This window comes from Pseudorasbora parva, chromosome 19 (assembly GCF_024679245.1).
Source record: "Pseudorasbora parva isolate DD20220531a chromosome 19, ASM2467924v1, whole genome shotgun sequence".
Taxonomy (NCBI): Eukaryota; Metazoa; Chordata; class Actinopteri; order Cypriniformes; family Gobionidae; genus Pseudorasbora; species Pseudorasbora parva.
In genome coordinates, this window is record NC_090190.1 from 19,263,560 (window position 1) to 19,285,894 (window position 22,335).

Below are 22,335 nucleotides of genomic sequence, written 5' to 3' on the forward strand. Positions count from 1 at the left end.
TCCCGATAACGATATACATAACGATATAGCAATTTTTCTGTTTATTCAGTTTATGAATAGTCTATACAAAATTGCAATGTGGAAATGCAGTTTGAAATGATATACAAAACAAATAAAGGTAGTATGGACTAAATTTTAATTTTATTTAGAACCGTTTTTTCAAGCAAGGCTGTTGGTAAAGTTAACACCTGCCATTAAAATATTTCAACACATAGCAGCAGCCAACTTTAAACAGTAAAACCACCAAGACTTCTCTTGCAGCATCATGTAGGTGTAATGATGTTTCCAAGTAGTATTCTTATAGAGCAGGCAATAGAAAGCAACCACAAATATTGATAATGGCCTGTCTATTCCTATTGGATATAAAAAAGTAACATAGCTTTTAACATAGCGTAGAACATCCCCTTGTGAATCTCTGCCTCCACTTTGGCCTGACATGAATCATATAAATCAGGTAACACAACTTTAGTAATGTGTTTTCGGCTGGGCATTTCGTATCTCGGATCGAGTGTGAGTGCACCAACTCACAAAACCCGCGTTTCTCGACCGTGTAGATTGGAACCATATCTTTGCAGATATGCTTGGCAACAGCAGAAGTGATCTCCTTCCATCTGCGGGAACTATGGCTATATGGTGTGCCACGTGAAAAAGCCTGTTGCAGCGTCTGAGTCTGGACTTGACGCTGCTTTTGCAGTTTTTGCTCGTTGACTCTCTCTGTATTCTTTTTCGTTGTTCTTGTGCAGGTGATAAAATAAATTAGTAGTGTTAGAATCCGTTGTTGGCACTGGGAGCCGGCAAACTTTACAAACAACTGTTGTCTGGTGTAAGTCGGTCTTCTTATATCCAAACCACGTCCATGCAACAGAAGTCGCCCCTCTTTTAAATACAAGCTCCTCGGTTTGGGTTGGCTGGTCATCTTGTTGAGAATTACCTTGGTCTGAACCGCGTCTACTACTGTCTTCCTCCATGTTTGTTTATGTATTGCAGCGTGCATGGCAGGGATGGAAATTAGCACCCGCCACCAGCCAAATGCGGGTGATTTTGAGTTGTGGCGGGTAAACTCGCTTCACCTACCGGCCACCGTGGCGGGTAAATAAAAATAGCATACTGTTTCCCCTCTTTATAAACTGTGTTCAGTGCATGCGAGTGCGGCCGTATGTCCGAATATGACCAGTCGTTTTCGCCGTCATTACCCGGATGTAGTGCCAGAAGACGCGAATAATAACCATAATAACTCGCGCGCACTGAGAGAAGATCCGTCACTGTCATCCGGAAGCGCGCACCCGTCTCACAGCGCGCAAATATTGAGTTATCTTTCGAGTCTTGTGCTTAAACAGACAAACTCACACAAAAAGTATGCCAACATGTTCATCTTGATGAGTATTCTAGCAGACATAGTCTGAATATGCCTTAAGTGAACTTTATACAGTCGTGAAAGATGACGCATATCCCTCTATTAGGTCTTAAAGGGGAAGTCGCCTTTACTCTGTTTAATGTCAAACAAAAGGACATCACGCACTGCTCTTGATTGAATAGCTTTTGTAAGTTTATTAAGGATTAATCTTTCATTTAAACAGTTAAATATGCAGTTATTTTACATTTGATTACTTTATTCAATTTCTGTACATTTCTGCAGGCCAGTAGACCTGTACATTATTATTTAATGTACACGTGTGAGGTCAAGTTAAACATTTTAGTTTGAATTTAATTTTATACTGTGGGTTGTTGCAATGTGCTAAATAAATATTTGCATAATTTGTAATTGTAACTTTACTAAAAATCAAGGCATTGCAATTGCATTAATTAATATTAAAGTTTCAAATAATAAATCACAGTCATAGCATTAGCCATAAATGCAATGGATAATTGGCTAAATTTCTTTTAGTGCTTCGGTTTCAGCCAAGAATTTTTATTTCTGTGCATCCCTACTGACAATGTTCTGCTCGGTGTGTCGTCAACACGCTTCAGGAGATGCCAAAACTAATAGTTTCATTGTTGGTACTAAAAACCTAAAACTGGAAGCCATAAAAGATCACAAATCATCCAAATGCCACATCCAGGTTAAAAAAAAAAAAAAAAAAAAAAGAGCACACAGAGCCCTACTCATTTAATGAAATGTATATCAGTTCATGGTTTGTGTGTGTATTAGAGTGAAAGAAAAAAAATTCAGTATTTCATTGAGATTTGAGATTAAATAAACAGCTTAAGTATTGTAGAGCTTGTAGTATTAATTTTCACGTGCAGTTACACATTGTCGGTTATAAACAAGAAAGTGGCTGGTTAAAACATTGAGTGGCTGGTAGATTTTGAAATCCACCAGCCACTGTGGCCGGTGGACAAAAAAGTTAATTTCCATCCCTGGTGCATGGGCATGCAGTGGCGTGAGGTGCATCTTGACGTAAAATTCTGCCGTAAATGCCTTATCGTGGCGTAAACGATAGAGCCTTATATAAAACGATAGACATTTTCTATCGTCCAGACAATATATTTCGCCATTTTACCCAGCCCTACATTCAAGCAAACCACCCTTGAACTTGCAGTAATGCAAAAGTCAAATGTGTACTGCCACTCAAGGCATTCATAACAGAGAGGAGCAAAGCAAAGTTGAGCTTCCATAGGAATTAACTGAAAATGTGCCAGTGGACACTTACCGACCATGAATTTGTGAAGAAAAAAAAAAAAAAAAAGCTTCACAACTGAGCTGTTAATAGGGATGCACTGAGCCGATACTCAGCATCAGTATCGGCTCAGTATCTGCCGTTATTTGCCAGATTGTGTATCGTCAGACAGGACCGATCCAAATCCAATACTGTAAAAGGCTGAAAAACATTATAAAGCACCATCAATGATTCATGCACTATATTATAAGTGTTCTGAAGCCAGTCCATTGTTTAATGTGGCGTACAGTTGAATATTTAAGTCAGGCCATCCTTAAAAATATTCTTATTTGCCGTAACCCGACCGACCCTGTCAATTTAGGGCCGACTCAATTTTTTTTTTTTTTTCCCTTTTAGTCCGACCGACTTGCCGGTTGTAAATTGGCTAAGACCGACCAATTTCTTTTTTTACTTTTCAAACAACTAATACAACAGTAATAAAATAATTTGAATTATATTTTAGTAAGTATTATAAATGTATAAATTGCCTGGGCCATACAAACGAAGGCTACGTTCTTTCGTTTATAGAAAAACCCGTGACGTCATCTATGTTTACACTATGGTTAACGGATGTCACACTATGGCCTGCACGTGCGTTCGTTTCGGCTCATACTCTCATTCACTGTAACGTTAGACTGTTAAAGCCCTGTCGGAGATTTCGCCGCATTGTGTGACAGGAGTCAGGACCATGGACACGTTACACACACCAGGCAAGTGCACTGCAGAGGGGAGGGCTTTGAGCCCCTGCCCTTTTTGAAAATGAATCAAAAGTGCCCCTCTCAACATTTATCATTGCTATATTGTGGTGAATAAAAATTTTGAATTATAATTAATATAACAACGTGTACAAAACAGTAACAAATGGCGGAAAAGCCGTTTATCTTGTCTCTGTCAGTCTGAAATGTCGTTGTCATAACGCGTTGCTATGGGTAGCGTGTGTTCTGCTCGACCCCAGCGCGTGGTGGGAGCGGCGGCTCTGGTTGTAACTTGAAAAATAATGTTTTATGTATGGTTCTGTCGATGGATACACGTGCACTACAACAGCGATAATAAAAGAAAACGTGGGCAAAACGGTCTATCTTTCTAAACTGTGTTCAATGCATGCGAGTGCTGCCGTATGACCAGTCATTTTCGCCATCATCACTCAGTATATTCGCCAGAAGACGCGAATGAGAACTCTGCAGTGAGAGAAGATCTGTCTCTGTGCGCAGCGCGCGCACGTCTCACAGCGCGCAAATATTGAGTTCTTTCAAGTCTTGCGTTTGAACGGATAAACTCACACAAAAAGTATGTCAACATGTCGATCTTGATGAGTATCCAAGCAGACATAGTGTATGTATATGCCTTAAGAGAACTTTATACAGTTGAGAAAGACGATGCATATCTCTGTATTAGGTCTTAAAGGGGCAGTAGCCTTTACTGCTGTCTGGGCAGTACTACATTGCTGTCTGTCAAACAAAAGATAAGGACTCACTCACTGCTCTTGATTTAATAGCTGGTTATAGCTACTTAATTAATTGAATTCATAAAAACAACTTTTTGCTTTTTAATATTCAAATGCACTAGACTATATCACCAGATGCGTTGGTCTGGCAAGAAGTGCAAGCCACTTCAGAGACACAGATAGTTGCGTGATCTGAGTCAACATAATCAAGCGTAAAAATAAGAAACATATCACAGGAAAATACTAAAACGGGAAGACAGCGGGAAAAGAGCTAAAATATGTGAGAAACCCGGAAAAAAAGGGAGGGTTGACAGCTTTGAGTCAATGACAGCTAGCTGGTGGTTCTTTTCTTAAAGAATGCACCTGAAATGTATGCAATAAATATGTTTTTGACAAATATTTCAATTTGTTTGTGGTCTATATAGCCTGCAATTAGCCTACACGCCCGAAGGCACGGCTTGAAGACCCAGTCAGTGATGTCACGATATGCCAATTTGTTTAAATTCATACCTACCGTATTTTCCGGACTATAAGTCGCTCCGGAGTATAAGTCGCATCAGTCAAAAATGCGTCATGACGCGGAAAAAAACATATATAAGTCGCACTGGACTATAAGTCGCATTAAGGCAGAGCTGGAGCCGCGCGCATGCGAGCACGCGAGCACCCGCGCGCGCATGCGAGCACCTGCTCGCGTGCACTCGCTCGTGCCCGCTTCACTGCATAACCCGAGCAGAAGAAAGAAAGTTTGAAGTGAGTGAGAAACTTGTAAGGGACTGGTGAAAAGCAGAGGTTACTTTAATTGTGATGAAGAAGAAAAAGAAATCTACTTGCGGACTGTAAGCGAGATGGCCAGAGCTGAAGGAACGAGTCCACAGAGGCTTGAACTCTCTGCCGGGAGAGGCTCTGCCGCGCGAGACGAACGCTGTGAGAATCGTTCTCCGCTGCATGTTTTACTACATGCTGTTTGTATTTTGCAGAATAAGATTTTCTTTATGGGGGCATTTTGTTTGTGTTCAGTCTTTCTTAGTTGTTGTCTATAAGTAAATATTAGGCTACAGGAGCAGCATAGAGCGCATTCTCGCGGCTATATGTTTATTCTTGTCAGTCAGTATGAATTAAATTTGATATATAAGTCGCACCTGACTATAAGTCGCAGGACCAGCCAAACTATGAAAAAAAGTGCGACTTATAGTCCGGAAAATACGGTACGTAATCACCATCACCAAAAATTTACTTTTTTTTTTGTATTAAAATTTGAAAAAAAAAAAAAAAAAAATAGACTTACCTACCGACCCTTTTTTTTTTTTTTTTTACTGTTACTGCAAACCAAAATATTTTTAAGGATGGCCTCACTAAATTCAAGTTCACATCAATGCTTCCCTCCGCTGCGGTCTAGTCCCTCTCCATTTAGCTTTCAAACTGTCACGTTCAGTTACGGCAGTCAACACGATGAAACTCCAAGATGATTAATTGTTTCTGCTATTATGCTTGATCTGTTGATAACGGTCTATGGTTTTGCATAAAATGACTATCTTGCTGCCGTTTATTGCTGTAAATCGTGCCTACCGGGTGTCTGTTAGATCACAACACAAGACTATATATTGTATTATTCTTTACACAAAGTAACTGAAATGTTAAACTGTTAAAAAGAAACAGCTCAATAAAATATTGCATAGATAAACTGCGTCGATATACCTTCCCTTAGTGTTTTGAACTTAAATAAGCTCTTTTACATTTCGCTTTAAAACCAAATCTTCCACAATCATCAGCTCCTTATTATCAAATCTGACTCCTGCTGCTGGTCTGTGCTGTGACTCCTGTTTGGCTCATGCTTTATTAAGCAGACACATTCAGTTTTTAATTGTAGTGTTTGTTCTTTAACTGAATTAATTGTATTACTATCTAAAAAAAAAAAAAAAAAAAAACAGTGGCGGGCAACCCCCGCGACCCAATGAGACCAAATGTGTAACATTTTAACTTGCACATTATCAAAATGCAATAATATTGCATTTGCTACCATCAAATTAAGAATATGAGGAAAGGTAAAGTGATGCAAAATTCCGTGAAAAGAAGACTGCACTTCCCTTTCTTCACGTGAAGAGGGCCCACTCAGTCCCTGGTGCAAACTACGATAGCCAGGACGTAGAGGAAAATCTTGTTGATGTCAGTGTAGTGGTTGAGAGCTGCATGTACATAGGAATACCTTCCCTGTAGCTCAAACATAGAGCAATCAGAGCTTTTGAAAGCTTTTGAAATGCCAATGTCATGGGTTCGATTCCCGGCAAAAGCAAGAACTTATATAATCCTGTATAAAGTAAGTCTCTTCAGATATAAGCATCATTCATAATGCATACATATATAAACAGATAAATAGAAAATTAAATCCTTGCAGACATCTAAATATTTAAGAAAAATCAAATAATTGAATTGATGAGGACCAATGTCTTTTTTGTGCCAAGATATTTTTTTTAATCAATTTCAAAAACACTATGTGGTCCACTTTGATAAATGTCTGTGGTCAGCTGCTGTTTCTCTGGGGTTCAATATGATATGTCTCCCTGCGGGTTTCAGATCAAAACCAGACCACATTGATAGATGCAGGATTTACACTGAATGCCGATCCTCTTTCACCACATCCAAAAGGATGTAAATAGACCTAAATTCTTGAGATCTTTTGGGGGGGGGGGGGGGGGGTTATTACACGCCAGTATGTTCACCCACAACTCTAAATTTCTTTATCCGACACCTCTAAACAGCAACCCAGACTAAAAATGCCAGTGGTTGCTGAATCACCATGTACACCAGAAACAGGTCAACACCTCTCGACCAACAGTTTCCATAGTTCTGATATTAACACTAGTTGCGGGAATCCTACAGCTATGATCCTAGAAACGAATGAGCTCATTCTCGCTATTACTATAATAAACTCTGTAGGGGAATTTGGGGAACAACCCTTACAATAAATCAGCATAAAACACACACTGGATGACGTAAGACTGCCATTTATCAACAAATCTGAATCTTCATTTAAAGGTAAACACGCGATTTCTACAGAAGTGTGCTAACTGTTAGTTCGTGTAAGTCAAGTTAACCATTGCAGAAATTAATCCAACGTACAATACGTAACAGCAACAGTTTCAAAACACCGAGCAATTTGCTAACGTTACAATTTGGTGTACAATAAAAATTAGGCGTGCAATCTGTTGCAAATTGAACTACCAACGTTCAGCCATTAATAATGAGAAGAAAAACATAACCTCTATGTATAATGCAGATCAAAGGTTTAGTGACATTTAACCGCAGAGACAGAGCTAGGTAAATATTTCATTTGATCATACTTCCTGTTACAAAGGTGTGAATTTAACTTGAACAAACAGAAACAAATGGACAATGCGATAGCAGGCTAACGTTACATGCCTACGGTAGGTTAGGTCCATCTAATGTCGGACCCACCACAGGCCCTTTAAAGCGATTTTACTTGCCTACACACCAGCTAGCGGGCGTACAACATTAAATAGGCGGTTATTTGTTGCAAAAGGACAAATGTTAGAATCGTCTTTAATCGTTAATTTAAGTGTAAATGTTCGCTTTCACATTCGCCAGCGAGAAAACTGTGAAAGCCAACACACGACCGTTAGCCAACCCGTCAAAACTAGCCTTTAATATCATGAAATACAACTGCGACTTACCTTTCAAGTCATCCACGTAAAAGCATTTCATTCCAGGTAACAAATAAAGGCAAAAAACTCCGACTGTGGTGTAAGAAGGCGGCTACTTTAGAGAGTTGTTTTGTCGTGCTGAAGTCGGGCCGTCCTGTGTCCCGTCCTCCGTTCGCTCACTCTCTCTGACTCACTGGTATCCGTCTCGCTCTCTTCTCAGATATCAGTTCAAACTCAAATCTCGCGAGAGCCAGCGTGTATTCCTCAAAGCAGCAATAACTGTAAAGTAGGTAAATCAAATCTTCTTATAAAGTTTACATAACCCCCATATATATATATATATATATATATATATATATATATATATATATATATATATATATATATATATATAGTCTCTCTCTCTCTCTCTCTCTCTCTCTCTCTCTCTCTCTCTCTCTCTCTCTCTCTCTACATACTGTTATTGACTATTTCCTCTTCCTTGTACTCTATCCAGCTCTATGTTCACCAATCTCTCTCTCTCTCTCTCTCTCTCTCTCTCTCTCTCTCTCTCTCTCTCTCTCTCTCTCTCTCTCTCTCTCTCTCTCTCTCTCTCTCTATATATATATATATATATATATATATATATATATATATATATACATATATATATATATCCTATTTGTTTACTTTCCTATATATTTAAATATATAAAGCTTTAAAAGTGTAGAGTCTATTTATTAAAATATCATGGTATTACCACCACTGTACCAGACAGTCTTTTATAAGACAAAGTTATTTATATTGTCAAATAAATGGTTTCATGTGTCCAATAATATTACATGCCTGGAAACCCAACTAATTTGGATCATTGTGGTCAAAACTCACAGTTAAATGGCAAAGCACTTTTAAAAAAAAACGTATTTCCATATGGAGCAAAGGGTCTAATTATATAGAGTTTAAACACAAAACTTTCCTCATGAAGTTAATCAGAGCCATGCAAAAAATTCCATTTGGTTGGGTTATTGATGACAGGTTCTAGTGTTTTATGAAAAAAGTAAGCTTGTGCAATGTCCCCTATTTACAAATATGATATAAACTGCAAATTGTATTGCTGTAATGTTTTCCAAAAGGAATTTTCCAGATTTAAAAACAATTTGTAATAGGGCTACACGAGAAGACAACTATAGCAGTGTCTTACATCACATAAAGGAATGATGTGCCTTGAGTGCTGTCTCATCGCACACGCCCAGTTACTCAGGCAAACAATAGAACTGTACAAAACAATCACAGGGCTATTTGCATTTTAGTGTTCAGTATCACAGCCCGTGTGCATATGTATGTGTTCTGTGGGGGAGTCCTTTTTTATTATAATGTTAAAGAGAGTGGAAAAACAGCTGCTACGGGATTACACAATATGCATACATTCTATAGCTGCTAAAGAAGCCGATCGAAACACTACAACCTAGCAGGAACCAAAAATGTAAAAAATAAAATAAAAAAAAGGTTCCATACACACTAGTCCTTGTACAACGAACAATAGCAGAACTGATATCTTTCTGACATAATTTTTTGATATTATTTAAAGTAAATGATTTGTTACATACTTGCAACTTCTCAACTTAGTTAAACAGTTAAACATAATGATTTCTGATTGAATATTCATAATATTCATAATAAGAATTTTTTCACTTGAATTTTTTTGAAATAAGCTATTAAACAGGATTGTATAATGCAATCTTTTAAGACATTTTTCTTGTGTAGAATCTTTTTGAAATCTATAACCCTACAGTTCTATATTGAACCTTATTAAGAGAGTATCCTCGAATCAGTGTTTTGCTTTTTGTTTTCTTGCAGAATGGACACACATTCTTTAACAAAATCAGTATTGTCAGCTGAATCCATTGGGGACACAAGAAGATGTAGAAAATACCTAAATCATTGATAAATGATTTACATGGATCAATCACAACTCATTTTAGAGAAACCAGGCAGATTCTATTAAAAGGTTTCCGTGTCTATGCTGCTGTGTTGGTTGACAAAGGTAATTAATAAAATGAACTAAAAACCTCATGATCTAGAGGTAACATGAATGTAGTGTACAGTGCCGTTTCTAGTCATAGGCAAACTAGGCGGTCGCCTAGGGCGCCAACAGTTGGGGGGCGTCAATGAGCCCCCGCCCCAACAAGATTTTTTAGTTATTTCATATATATTTTATTATTAATATTTCGTACTTTTGCTATTTCAAGGCATTATGATTAGTTGCGATTATTGGAGTGAAGTCGCCATGGTGATAGTGGAGCTGCTGTAATGAAATGAGATCATGTAGAGGGCGGCAGGGAACGTCGTCATCCGTGGCGTTGTAACGCTTGTGTCCGAGTGAAAAATGCAAGGGGGTAATCTAGCGCTCGGAAAGCGTTCCACCCATAGGGGCTGCCATTGCTAACCAAGCCATCACCTGCTGTTAGCATCCCATTGACTCCCATTCATTTTTGAGTCACTTTGACAGTGAATAACTTTACATCTGAGGCGTTTAAAGACTCCATTTGTCCATTGTTTATTTCTAAAGAAACACGACAATGCATAAAAGGCTCCATTACCTTGTATCTTACACTATCGCCCCGTAGAAGCTGTTTTTGTAAAAATAGGCTAACTATTGCGTCATAACCAACGCGACTCTGTCGCACAGTTGAGAAATTACCGTATAGACCTGAGGAGACGCTCGCAAGCAATCTTTTACTGTCTATGAGACAGTCGGGGGGACGTGGAGACATAAAGTCTGATAAAGTCAAGGGGGAAGAATGGGGAGAAGCCCATAGTGAGCCAAAAGCAACGGGAGAAAATTTTAAACAACGTGATTCAGCTTTCACTTTCCACAACTATAGAAGACCTACAGCTGTCAGACAGGAGGCTCACGTCACATCTACGTCGTCAAGCTCAGTCTGAGCCTGCGCAGTTCGCTCCGCCATCAGGAAGTAAGTGCTCCTATACTGACATCACTTAACGCCGTAGAAGTCAATGGGATCGCTCGGTCCATTTCTTTTACTGTCTATGGAAAAATGTGGATAGCTCACTTAATGTAACTGGAGTGGATGCAAACACGGAGGCGATTAACATCAAACAGATCGCACTTTATTCCCCGCTGAACTCTCATCACAAACTCCCTTTCCATCCACATCATTACTTAATAAAACAAAATGTATGAAGGTAAATTGATGCCATATAGAATTGCAAGCGTAGGGTAAGATTTGTGAAAGTGTACATAAGATTGCAAGCGTAAATTAAATTTGCATGCACAAGATAAGTTTTGCAAAGGTGTAAATTGCCTTTCAAGTGTAAGAAAAAAATATTTGCAGCATTTTACTGTTTTCATAAGTGTAATTCATGTTTTGTGAAACTGCAGCTTCATGTTAACGCAAAATAAATATGATCTGTATTCTTCTGACTTCCATTTTTCTGCGCTTACCCTTTTGACACGTTTATTTCGCCAAAATACGGCCAAAAGCATTGCACGCCTGTGAACATCGATTTGCAAGCGGAAAAAACAGAGTCAGGAACTGCGAAATAGATTGAGTGTGTAAAACCAACCTTTGTGTAAAAAAAATAAACTGTTGCGACTGTCTAAATGACTTGTTGTGTGCGTAGGGCAAAAAGGCTCCCGAAATAAACCGATTTGCACAGTTCCGTCTTTCTTTTAGCTGCGCTTACAGTTTTGGCACGATTCTGTCACTGACTGAGTTTATCAAGCGCGAGGAGGAAGGCGGGTCCACCTTCTTCTGGAGCCAATCAAATGAGCTGCTCGATTTACTCTTATCTGATTGGTTCAACCAAGTTGGTTCAAACCTCAGACGCCAGAACACATCTTTATCTTCAATTTATTTTTAATGCACAAATACATATAAATAAACAAACAAACAAATAACGTGTCAAAAGGGTAAGCGCAGAAAAATGGAAAGTCAGAAGAATACAGATCATATTTATTTTGCGTTAACATGAAGCTGCAGTTTCACAAAACATGAATTACACTTATGAAAACAGTAAAATGCTGCAAATATTTTTTTCTTACACTTGAAAGGCAATTTACACCTTTGCAAAACTTATCTTGTGCATGCAAATTTAATTTACGCTTGCAATCTTATGTACACTTTCACAAATCTTACCCTACGCTTGCAATTCTATATGGCATCAATTTACCTTCATAGTAATAACTGACTGTTAGCAACAGAAAACAGAAAATAATCCCCACACATGGGAGCTCAAGACTCAGTGCGCACATACACAAAATGCAGACTTCGTTTGCAGGGAGCGCGCGCAACTCTTAAAGGGGCCACACTATATTTCTACTCGTTACAGCGTGCTTTAGTTTCATCATCATGAAAAGGTCCAAGCCATCAGGGGCTCAGTATCGTAAAAAGAAAGCGAAATATACAGGTATAGCCTACTTATTGGTTACTTGTTCTCTACTAAGCTGGTCCCTCTATCATAACGTTGAGCAAAACATTACACTGAATATTAGTACTGGACGGACCACACGCCATGCTCATTTCAGGTGCAGAACATTATAGCAGTTAATTTGAATATTTTTTTTTTACATCAGAGATAGCTGTTTAGTGTAAATTGATCAAGTAGGCTAATACTGTCATAACCATGGGCGTCACTAGGCCCTTTTTTATGAACTTATGCATCAGCCCCCCCTAAAAAAATATGTGATTAACCTTAAAACATGAAACTGGCGCAAGGCTTCGGCTACTGCTTCGTCCCGTCTTTAGTCTTTGTGTCAGTGTGTTCTTAATCCGCAGCGGCGCCGAAGTGACATGGTTTTCAAGCTATTGTTATCTAATTTTTTGGCCTTCAGAACATCTTAAAATACACATATGTAGATTCATAGAAATCAAATTTTTCTCGGGGGAGCATGCCCCCGAACCCCCCAACATCTGTGATCTCAGAGATAATAAACCTAGCTACATTAATTCGATTAATGCATGTACAATATGCCCATGAAATAAGGAAGTCATATTTACTTAATAAGTTGAGTTTAAAAAAAAAAAAGGGGGGGGGGGGGGGTGCAACATATGAATCTCGCCTAGGGTGCCAGAAAGGCTAGAAACGGCCCTGGTAGTGTACATGTTATTTCTCCTTAAGGACTGCAGTTAGGAACCCTATTCAATTCTGTTCAAACTTGTAAAAGTCAAGCATTTTAGCGTTATATTATGTAACTCAGTGGGCAAGCAAAGACTTATCATGGACTGCAGCCTGTACAAGAGAATGTACATTACTGTTAAAAGTTTGGGGTCACAAAAATACTTAATACTTTAATTCAGCAATCTCTTTGTTCAGTTTAATACATTTGTCTACTATTTAATACAAATGAACATAATGGTTCATCACTGAATCATAGATTTCTATAAATTCAGATTCTATAGATATAGTTTCCACTTTGTTTGTGATTTCAGATACGGTTAACCAAGTGTAATGAATTCTTTTTAGAGTATAAGAAAATTTATCTTAGATTATCACCACTATGTTCAAAGTGTGTGTGTGGGTGCATGCGTGCGTGTGTGCATGTGTGTGTGTGGACATGTTTTTCTATCCCGGTGGGAACATCACCCTAACGAAACAAAAATATATTGCAGTATATTGGAAAATATCATGTAATACATTAGGCAATATATTCACATATATGGGATTTAATATTCATATTCGCCAATATATTGCAATATATGAAAGCGGCAATCATTTGTATATTTTGCAATAAATTACAGGAATATATAATATATTGTATAATACCATTAATATATTATTCCATGCATTTACAATATATTATAATATATTTTGAAGTAATATATTGGTAAATATATTTTCCTTTCATAAGGGCAACCTGAATGCACACAGACTCATCGGAACTCATGTCACTAAATTGAGGTCCCCATTGATACAAAAGCTAATAATTCATTCAAACATCTGTTGTTGATGTGTATGTTTAGGGGTAGGGTAGTGTAATGGGATGGAATATATCGTTTGAACAGTATAAAACCATTAAGTCTATGGAGAGTCCCCACAAAGCCAGACATATGTGTTGAGACTGAGTGTGACTGTGTGTGTGTGTGTGTGAGAGAGAGAGAGAGAGAGAGAGAGAGAGAGAGAGAGAGAGAGAGAGAGAGAGAGAGAGAGAGAGAGAGAGAGAGAGAGAGAGAGAGAGAGAGAGAGAGAGAGAGAGATTGGTGAACATAGGGATGGATAGAGTACAAGGAAGAGGAAATAGTCAATAACAGTATGTATGCCATGTGATACTGTAAACAGATTACTATGATAGAGACTGCCACAGTAATGTAACTCACCCTTATGAAGGTCAACTAGTATGGCAGAGTGAGAACCTTCACTGTATTGCCAGCAAACCTCATGGCTGTGTCAAACTTCATTCACAACTTTTGATAACACACTAGACAGATACTAGTACTTTGTACAAACATTATGAATTTTATGTTACATAAGTTAGGTAATATAAGTGCATTTTCTAATGTGGCATCTGTTGCCTGGGCAACTGTAGTTATTTCAACAACAACACAGGTTTTGAAATAATGACTAGCTGTGTTAAGTGTGGTCAGTTTGGAGTTTTGTACTAAGTTATAAAAATGTACACCTTAATAGTACCACAGCAAATACAAAAATTGTAAAAGTAAAACAAATGCTAACATGTATATTATGTATACTTTAAAACAAAATGTGTTTGTTTGTTTGTTTTTAATATAGTAACAAGAATGAGATTTTTTAGCTTTCATTAATATGTATGGGTGAGGTGAGGAACTCAAATGCAGATACTTGTGGTTGTACATTCTGTTTAATGATCTCAGAATATCTCTAACAGCAGGGCCATAATGGGCATGTTCATTCATGTGTACCAGGTAAACCGCATGACCATGTCACATATTGCCCTGCGCATAGCAACTGGTGTCAATGGAGATCATCCTCTTCCCTTTCAAGATCACTTCTGTTTTTCAACTCTACATCTGAGTAAGAAGCCTCACAAAATGCATCCAGCTTAAGGTACCTCAACTTTAGGGGAGTCTTTTTTTCCCCATTTAAGCTGAGCAGTTACTTTTGTGTGCTAGGTTTTATAGCAGTGTATTACATAATTTGCAGTGTAGATGTAAAAACAGGAGGCAGCCATTCACTTTGATATACTTTCATCAAAAGTGACTTACATTGCATTCGGTGCATATTTCCTGTGAAACAAAACCATGACCTTTGTGCCGCTATAGTGCCACAGATCTGAGATACAAGAACATTTCTGATGCCTGAGGCATTTCACGGAACAACTGTTGAGACAACATGTTATGTTCACCTGGCTGGGAGGGAAAATCAGTGAGTAATTGTAATGCCTGGCCCTAGGAGAGTTGTTAAGGGTTCAAGCACTCAAGTGTGAGCAAGCAGTTGTGGCCAGGTAGCTACAGACATGCGCATTTGGTCTCAGCCTTCTGGAGACAAGAGTGCATTTACTTAGATTTAAGAAGTGATGAGCCATGTCAAACCAGTATCATTCATCACTTAGGGCAAGTTATAAAGGCAAACACAAAGCCAGAAGACCCTAGCAACCACAACTCCTTAGCAACCATCAGAATCTAAACATAAAGCCTGAAATGCTACATTATTTCAACTATCCATTATTTCCGACTAAGCGGCTAATCAGTTGTGGGCCAATATTACCATCATCTGTGTCTATTAATGCAGACTATTACCACTTTGAGTAATGATCAAGCAAGATTTTTTTTTACAAACTTTAATGTTACAATTATTATTATCTTTTCTTGGGCGGAGATATGGGGTCATGGCCTGGAGTGGATCTTGAATGTTGATCAGGGGCTGGAGTCACCTCTGGACTCTGGTCAAAGGCTGGAGATGTTGCAGGACTCTGGACATGGACAGGAGACGTTTGCTGTACTCTGGACATGGATAGGAGATGATGGAGTACTCTGGACGTGGATAGGCTGTGGCTTGGCAGGCATGACGTGAACAAACCCAGACATGACAGTAGGGGCATGGAGACACTCTGGTGAGGAAGGTATACTGTAGGATGGCGGGACTCTTCCACAGCTTACATGGTAAATGAGGAACCACTCAACAGCAGGCTATGGTTGATATATTGGGTCAAAGACAGAGACCTACCGGTTCATTTAGCCCTATATCCTAAAAATGTCCTTTAGTGCCACGTCATTAAAATTGATTTAGTGACAGGGTCCACAGAATTCCTCCACATAGTCCTATGCATTGATCCCCTTGATGGCAAGCAAACAAACTGCTTGGTTCATTGTAAGAGGACTTATATTCTGTAACATTGATCCACTGGAGGGAAGTTTTAAGAACCCATGTGCAGGTTCATTTCATTCAAACGTGAACAAATACAAAATAAACAAGAGACCTGGCTTGTAGTGATGTTATGTTCTGTGCCGAGGCTTCGGCGCCCGTAACGAGAAATCCCGGAAGGTTTCAGGCAAGTGTGTATCGAGGCTTGAAACGTTTTATGATATGACTGGAGGGTAGTTGGGGCCACATCAATGTTTTTTCAGGGGGCTTAGAATTCCCTAGCTATGGCCCAGAATGTACACATATGAAAATTATACTACATCAAGCTTTTAAGATACAGTAAAGTAAATTTGAATGTTCTGTGATACAGACATATTTACTGTAGTTTTCATTAATAAACTAACTAAATTGTGTTAAAACATAAAAGGCTCATACTTGTTAGTTATAATATTCTATGGGCAATGGATTTTAATTTAATGTTAAAATGTAATGTTAACTGGGTTTATGATAACTGTCTGTTAAAAGGCTGTGAGGATTTGAACCAGATAGAATGTTGAACTTCAACTATGATGTCACAAAGTTTCTAGAAATCTTTTGAGCATTTGGAGATTTCACTAAAAAATCAGATTACTTTAATCAGTGTTTCGTCAGTTTGAGTTGAAGTTAAATTTGAGCTAGAAAACATGGAGCACAAGTTCATTGCCACATCTTTTAATGTGTTTGACGAAGTTCGTTTAGAGGGCGAACACACAGACGTCATCATCAACGTCAATGGCAAAGAGTTTAAAGCTCACAAGATCATCCTCTGTGGCTGTAGCCCTTACTTTAGGTAAGGACATTGCCTTTGCCATTGTACAATGTCTAATTTAGAACTGACATCTTTAGAAATTAATACCTTTTGCTCCACAGGGCACTCTTCTCCACCCGATGGACCAACGAGAAACATGATATTCAAGGAATCTCCTCAGACACCATGTCTCTAATTATTCAATATGCATATGCAGGAGCTGTCCAGATCTCTGAGGAGAACGTGTTGGAGCTCTTGGTAGCGGCTGATCAGTTTTTAGTTTCAGATCTCGTAGAGGCTTGCTGCAAGTTCCTGGAGTCAATCTTGTGCCTGCAGAACTGCATTGGCATCTGCATGTTCACAAAGCATTTTTACTCCTGCTCAAACCTCCACCACAATGCAAAGCTCTACACTCTACAGCACTTTGGGGAGGTGCAGCAAGTGTCTGAGGAGTTCCTGGAGCTCTCGCTGGAACATCTATGGGAGATGATCGGTCAGGATGAGCTGAATGTCAAAAAGGAGGAGGTGGTTTTTGAGGCCATCCTCCGCTGGATTGATCACTCACCTGAAAACAGAAGAGAACACATTGCTGAGCTTCTGCCAAAGGTAAGACAGAGACAATTCATCATGTTAACCATAGTTTTGCTTTATTGTTTATCAAACCAAGAAGTGACTCAATATAATGTTTAATTTCCACCTAAGATATGCTGGGATTTTATTTGCATAAAGTATTTACCCATAGACAGAGATAAATAATAAAGGCCACATCTGGTTCTCTTCCCTCACTGGGCTTCAGGTTCGAATGGGGTTGATGTCTCCAGAGTACTTCATGAGTAATGTAAGGAACAACGCACTGTTGTTGGACAATGAGGCGTGTTCAGACATTCTCGTCAGTGCAATGAAGGCCATTTTTAATCTCCACATGGAGGGACCCACCGGTTTAGACCAACTGACACGTCCACGTCTGCCTTCTGAGATCCTATTGGCTATTGGAGGGTGGAGCACAGGCAACCCCTCCAATGCAATTGAGGCATATGATACAAGAGCAGATTGTTGGGTCGATGTGACTCAAGAGGATGAGCGCCCCAGAGCCTACAGTGGTACAGCGGTCCTCAATGGGTTTGTCTACATTATCGGCGGCTTTGATGGCGAGAGTTATTTCAACAGTGTGAGGAAGTTTGATCCCATCTTGCATACTTGGCATGAGGTGAGCATTGCTTATAAGAGCATCAACTAGTTTACTTTTACTACTAACAAATGTTGTGACTTTCACTGAAAACCTTAATTAATTGAATGAACTCAATTGATTTAAGAAAACTCGTTCCCTCAACTGGAGTTTCCCAAAACTTGTATATTTAAGATAACTTAACTTGGTGCTGATGTTTACTGCACTTAAATTGTTAAGTTCACCAAAGTTCACCAAAGTGTTTATATAATGTACTTAAATAATTAAGTTCACTTAACTTAAAAAATGATACGTTGGATTTACTTAATTTTTTTTATGTGAACAGGTTCCACGAAATTGGGTTATGTTGAATTTAATTAACATAGTTTATTTTGGTAAAAAAAAATTAACGTAAAGTTAATTCAATGCCATTTAGTTAAATCAGGTTAACATTCTTAATTTTGTTTAAAACTATTAAGCTTTATTACTCTGAAATGAATATAAAAAACAAAGCAAGTATCCAGTTTAATTGATTATTTTTATTTAGTGAAATGCTTTTTTTTCAACATTTACAAAACCTTTTACATTACAAGATTGTATTGGCTAGATGGTTTTGTTACATCCATGTCCTGCTCAAAGTAGTTATTTTTTATTTTTAAAACAATTTTAATTGTTTGTAGCAGATCCTTACCCCAAGCACATGCTACACTTCACCACAATGGTAACGTCAAAAAAACACTAACATAACACAAACTTGTACATACCAGCATAACAAAACATTAAACATTAAAAAGTCTCTCATTTTCTCATCTCGTTAGAAATGCATAAAATAGCACTTTATTTAAACATTTACTCTCCAAATTCAGCCCATTTGCAAAGCATGATGGGAAGTGAAAGTCCTGTTTGATTGGGTTACTTGATTGAAACATTTTATTTCAAAATAAAACCATCAAGTTATGTCAAAGAGTAATGGTTTTAAGTCAGTTTAACATGAATCAATTACAAGATGAATTGCTTAAATAAAGTGACCAGCATCTTAAGTTAATTTTTTTGAGTGTTGCATATTTAATGGAATCCATGTTGCATACTCAACATGGAAATTAAACTCAAATTAGAAATTATTTATAAATTGCAATTATAAAGTTCTCATTTCTGACAAGCTTTGTGCAAACATACCAAACTGAAGAGAAAAAACATACTGAACAGCATATTTCTTGTCTTTATTGAGCAAAAATTAATGATACTATAATTAATTACAGTACACATTGCTGCATGCATGGAATTGGGACACAACCACTGTACAAGTAGTAACAATATCCCACATCAACTACTGTGCTACAAAAATTTTAGAGCTCTGTGAACTTAAAGGGGTACTTCAGCGCTGGGAAGATGAATCTATATTTAAACTGGGCATCAATGTAGTAGAAATGTGAAATTATTTTTGAATTTGGTGCCTTCTAGACTGAGAAAGACAGAAAATGTATTTTTGTCTCATGGGGATGAAAGAATACAATTCCCAGAATGCATCGCTGCCCTGTGCCATTCCCAAAGCCACCAACTTGATTACTGTGACTGAGTTGGAGAAGACACTACAATTAAAAACGAAACGTGTCTGTTCAATATAATGAGTGAGTCATCGCGCGAGTATCACAGCACTGAGCACTAACTGCAGGAGTCAGATAAATGAGCTGATGAGCTCTCATGATGAGAGCTGAGGTAATCGCGGCCACACTCGCGGCATACATTCACAACGTGAGTTCAGTCTGGTGCGTTTCAGTTCATGCCTTTGCAAGCTTAAGTTTCATAGAAATTAATTTGAGAAGTTAAAAGACTTAGCTCCGTTTTAGCACCATAGCTCCGTTTACAGCGTGTGCCTGTAGCTGCCATCTGAGCTCTGAGTGTACCAAATCTCACTGGACATTATTTGTAATGTCCAGTGAAGTTTGGTAATACTATGCTACATGTCCCAAAACGTTCACATAGGCAACTTGCTTTGTTTTGTGTTGTCTGTGCATTAGGTGGCCCCCATGTACGAACGGCGATGTTATGTTAGTGTCGCTGTTCTGGACGGACTCATTTATGCCATGGGGGGTTTTAATGGACGGGTACGGCTAAGAACAACAGAATGCTACGATCCAAACACCAACCAGTGGACAATGTTGGCGCCCATGAACGAACAGAGGAGTGACGCCAGCGCCACCTCACTGGAGGGAAGGGTAAGAACTTCACCCACAGTCAAACACGTGCAAAAGTAATTTTATGGTTTAAGAGAATGTCAAACACTATCAGTGTGTTAATTCTAATATTTGTGTGTATTTTGCAGGTTTATATCTGTGGTGGTTTTACTGGGATGGAGTGTCTCTTTACAGCTGAGAGATTTAACTCAGAAGCCAACCAGTGGACTCTCATCGCTCCCATGAGCAGCCGTCGCAGTGGTGTCGGTGTGATCACTTATGGGAATCTAGTTTATGCTGTGAGCATTATCACATGTACAAATATATGACAATACAAAATAAGGTGTTTAAATGTGACACAAAAAAAATAGAAAGGCCTACTCAAAAGTGCATTCATGAGTGGAAAACTTTTTGGAGCTGCTGGGCCATATATTGACCGATAAATTTATTTTTTAAGGTTGGTGGCTATGATGGTGCCAGTCGTTTGCAAAGTGCAGAGGCCTACGACCCTCTCAGCGACAGCTGGCATGATATCGAATCTATGATCAATCCACGCAGCAACTTCGGCATTGAGGTGAGATATGGACATCTAATGAGGATTCTGCTAAAACAACAGTTTTTAAAGATTCTCAGTGGTCACATGCTGAACATGTTTTATATAACATGAGTTCTAGTAACAGTTATTTGATTCTCTGAACTCCAGGTTATGGATGATCAGCTGTTTGTTGTTGGTGGATTTAATGGACTCAGCACCTGCTCTGATGTGGAGTATTATGACCAGATGACAAATGAATGGTAACATTCACAAACAATACAAATCACTGATCATTTCACAATACACGAAGTAATGCCTACAAATTAATTGTGACTTAATTGTGCAAAAAAGAAAACTGAAAAAACAGTAACAATTTACTAACAATGACTAACTTTTATTATGCTTTTATTACCAAACAACATTTACTAACAATGTTGTTCGGTAATAAAAGCACAACTTTCCGATTCACACGTTTCAACCGATTCACACGTTCATGTGATGCACAATCTATATTAATGTAGCTGCATCGCGTAGCCACAATAAATAACCTTATATACACATATGAGGTAAGTGTTTAAAATCACCATGAAATGCCACATGCAACTCATCTTACCTCTGTAATGTGAAGTATTTCTATGAGTCGAAGTATGAGTCGAACAGGATGTTAAAAGAGAAAGTATGGATGGGACTTCATTGTATCTGTAGAACTGATTGGATGGTGAAAAGGTCTTTATGTGGCTTTGTCTATTTATTTTTCCACACAGGGATGAGGCATGTGACATGAGCATTTCCCGCAGTGCTGTGAGCTGCTGTATATTATCTGGATTACCTGATGTCACACAATATGTGGTCGATCGAGACTCTCTCCAGATATCAGAAGACGAGTCTGAGAGTGATTGATCCCACTCCCCTTCCTGAAGAAACATCATAGCAGCAGTGACTTGTTACATATGATAAAATGCATTAAAAAAACAACAACAAAAAAAAAAACAGTGTGTTAGATTGTGCACTTTAAAGTAGGCAAGAAATGCAAGTCTGAAATGCACTTGTGTTTTTTCCCTATTGTGACATATATCTGAGTAAAAAGGCTTCTGGGGCGCCAGTAAACACATAATTGCAGAAGAGAAGAGATGTCACACTGCAAGAGGGAGAGGAAGTTATTTTGATTTAAGATTACAAGAAACATGAAGAAAAAAATGAGTGCATGGGTAAATCATAAAAATAATAATAATATTGTCTATGGGAAATAATAAATACCGCAATATTCAATAAAACGGGTAACACTTTATAATAATATTCAGGTATAAGTCACTTTTAAGTTATTAGTTAATGATGAACTAATAACTTACAAAACATAACTATATTCTTAAATTTATATTAAGTGGTATGCTAAAATTTTATGAATGTTTTCTTAATTCAGTTATAAGTAATTTATAAATGATAAGTTAATACATTCATAAACTATTAATAAGTGGCATGTTATACTATATATATCTGTGATGAATAGTTGACCACTTTAGGGAATGCAGAAAGTGTTATAAGTGACTTGTATACACGCTATGTAAAAAAAAGTAAAAAAAAAAGATCTACAAATGATATGTAACACATTAACAAGAGATGAATAGTTTACACTA

At 38.1% G+C, this 22,335-nt stretch overlaps 2 protein-coding genes across 3 annotated transcripts in view; one reads left to right on the top strand and one right to left on the bottom strand.

Annotated features, from left to right (window-relative positions):
- Positions 1 to 8,028, bottom strand: part of rnf19a (ring finger protein 19A, RBR E3 ubiquitin protein ligase) — a 62,786-nt gene extending 54,758 nt beyond the window's left edge. Inside the window, exon 1 of one of the 2 annotated variants that reach the window (XM_067424871.1) lies at positions 7,791 to 8,028. In XM_067424871.1, coding sequence (XP_067280972.1) covers positions 7,791 to 7,821 — 31 coding nt within the window. In that variant the 5' untranslated portion in view covers positions 7,822 to 8,028. The remainder of the gene's footprint in view (positions 1 to 7,790) is intronic. The other variant, XM_067424870.1, reaches the window with a different exon arrangement.
- An 8,695-nt stretch (positions 8,029 to 16,723) lies between these two features.
- Positions 16,724 to 21,591, top strand: LOC137047865 (kelch-like protein 10). Its single transcript, XM_067425767.1, is given in 9 exon segments — positions 16,724 to 16,869; positions 16,950 to 17,433; positions 17,624 to 18,034; positions 20,011 to 20,208; positions 20,316 to 20,465; positions 20,624 to 20,740; positions 20,870 to 20,961; positions 21,466 to 21,566; positions 21,569 to 21,591. Coding segments are annotated over 9 exon segments (1,722 nt in total).
- Positions 21,592 to 22,335: the final 744 nt, after the last annotated feature.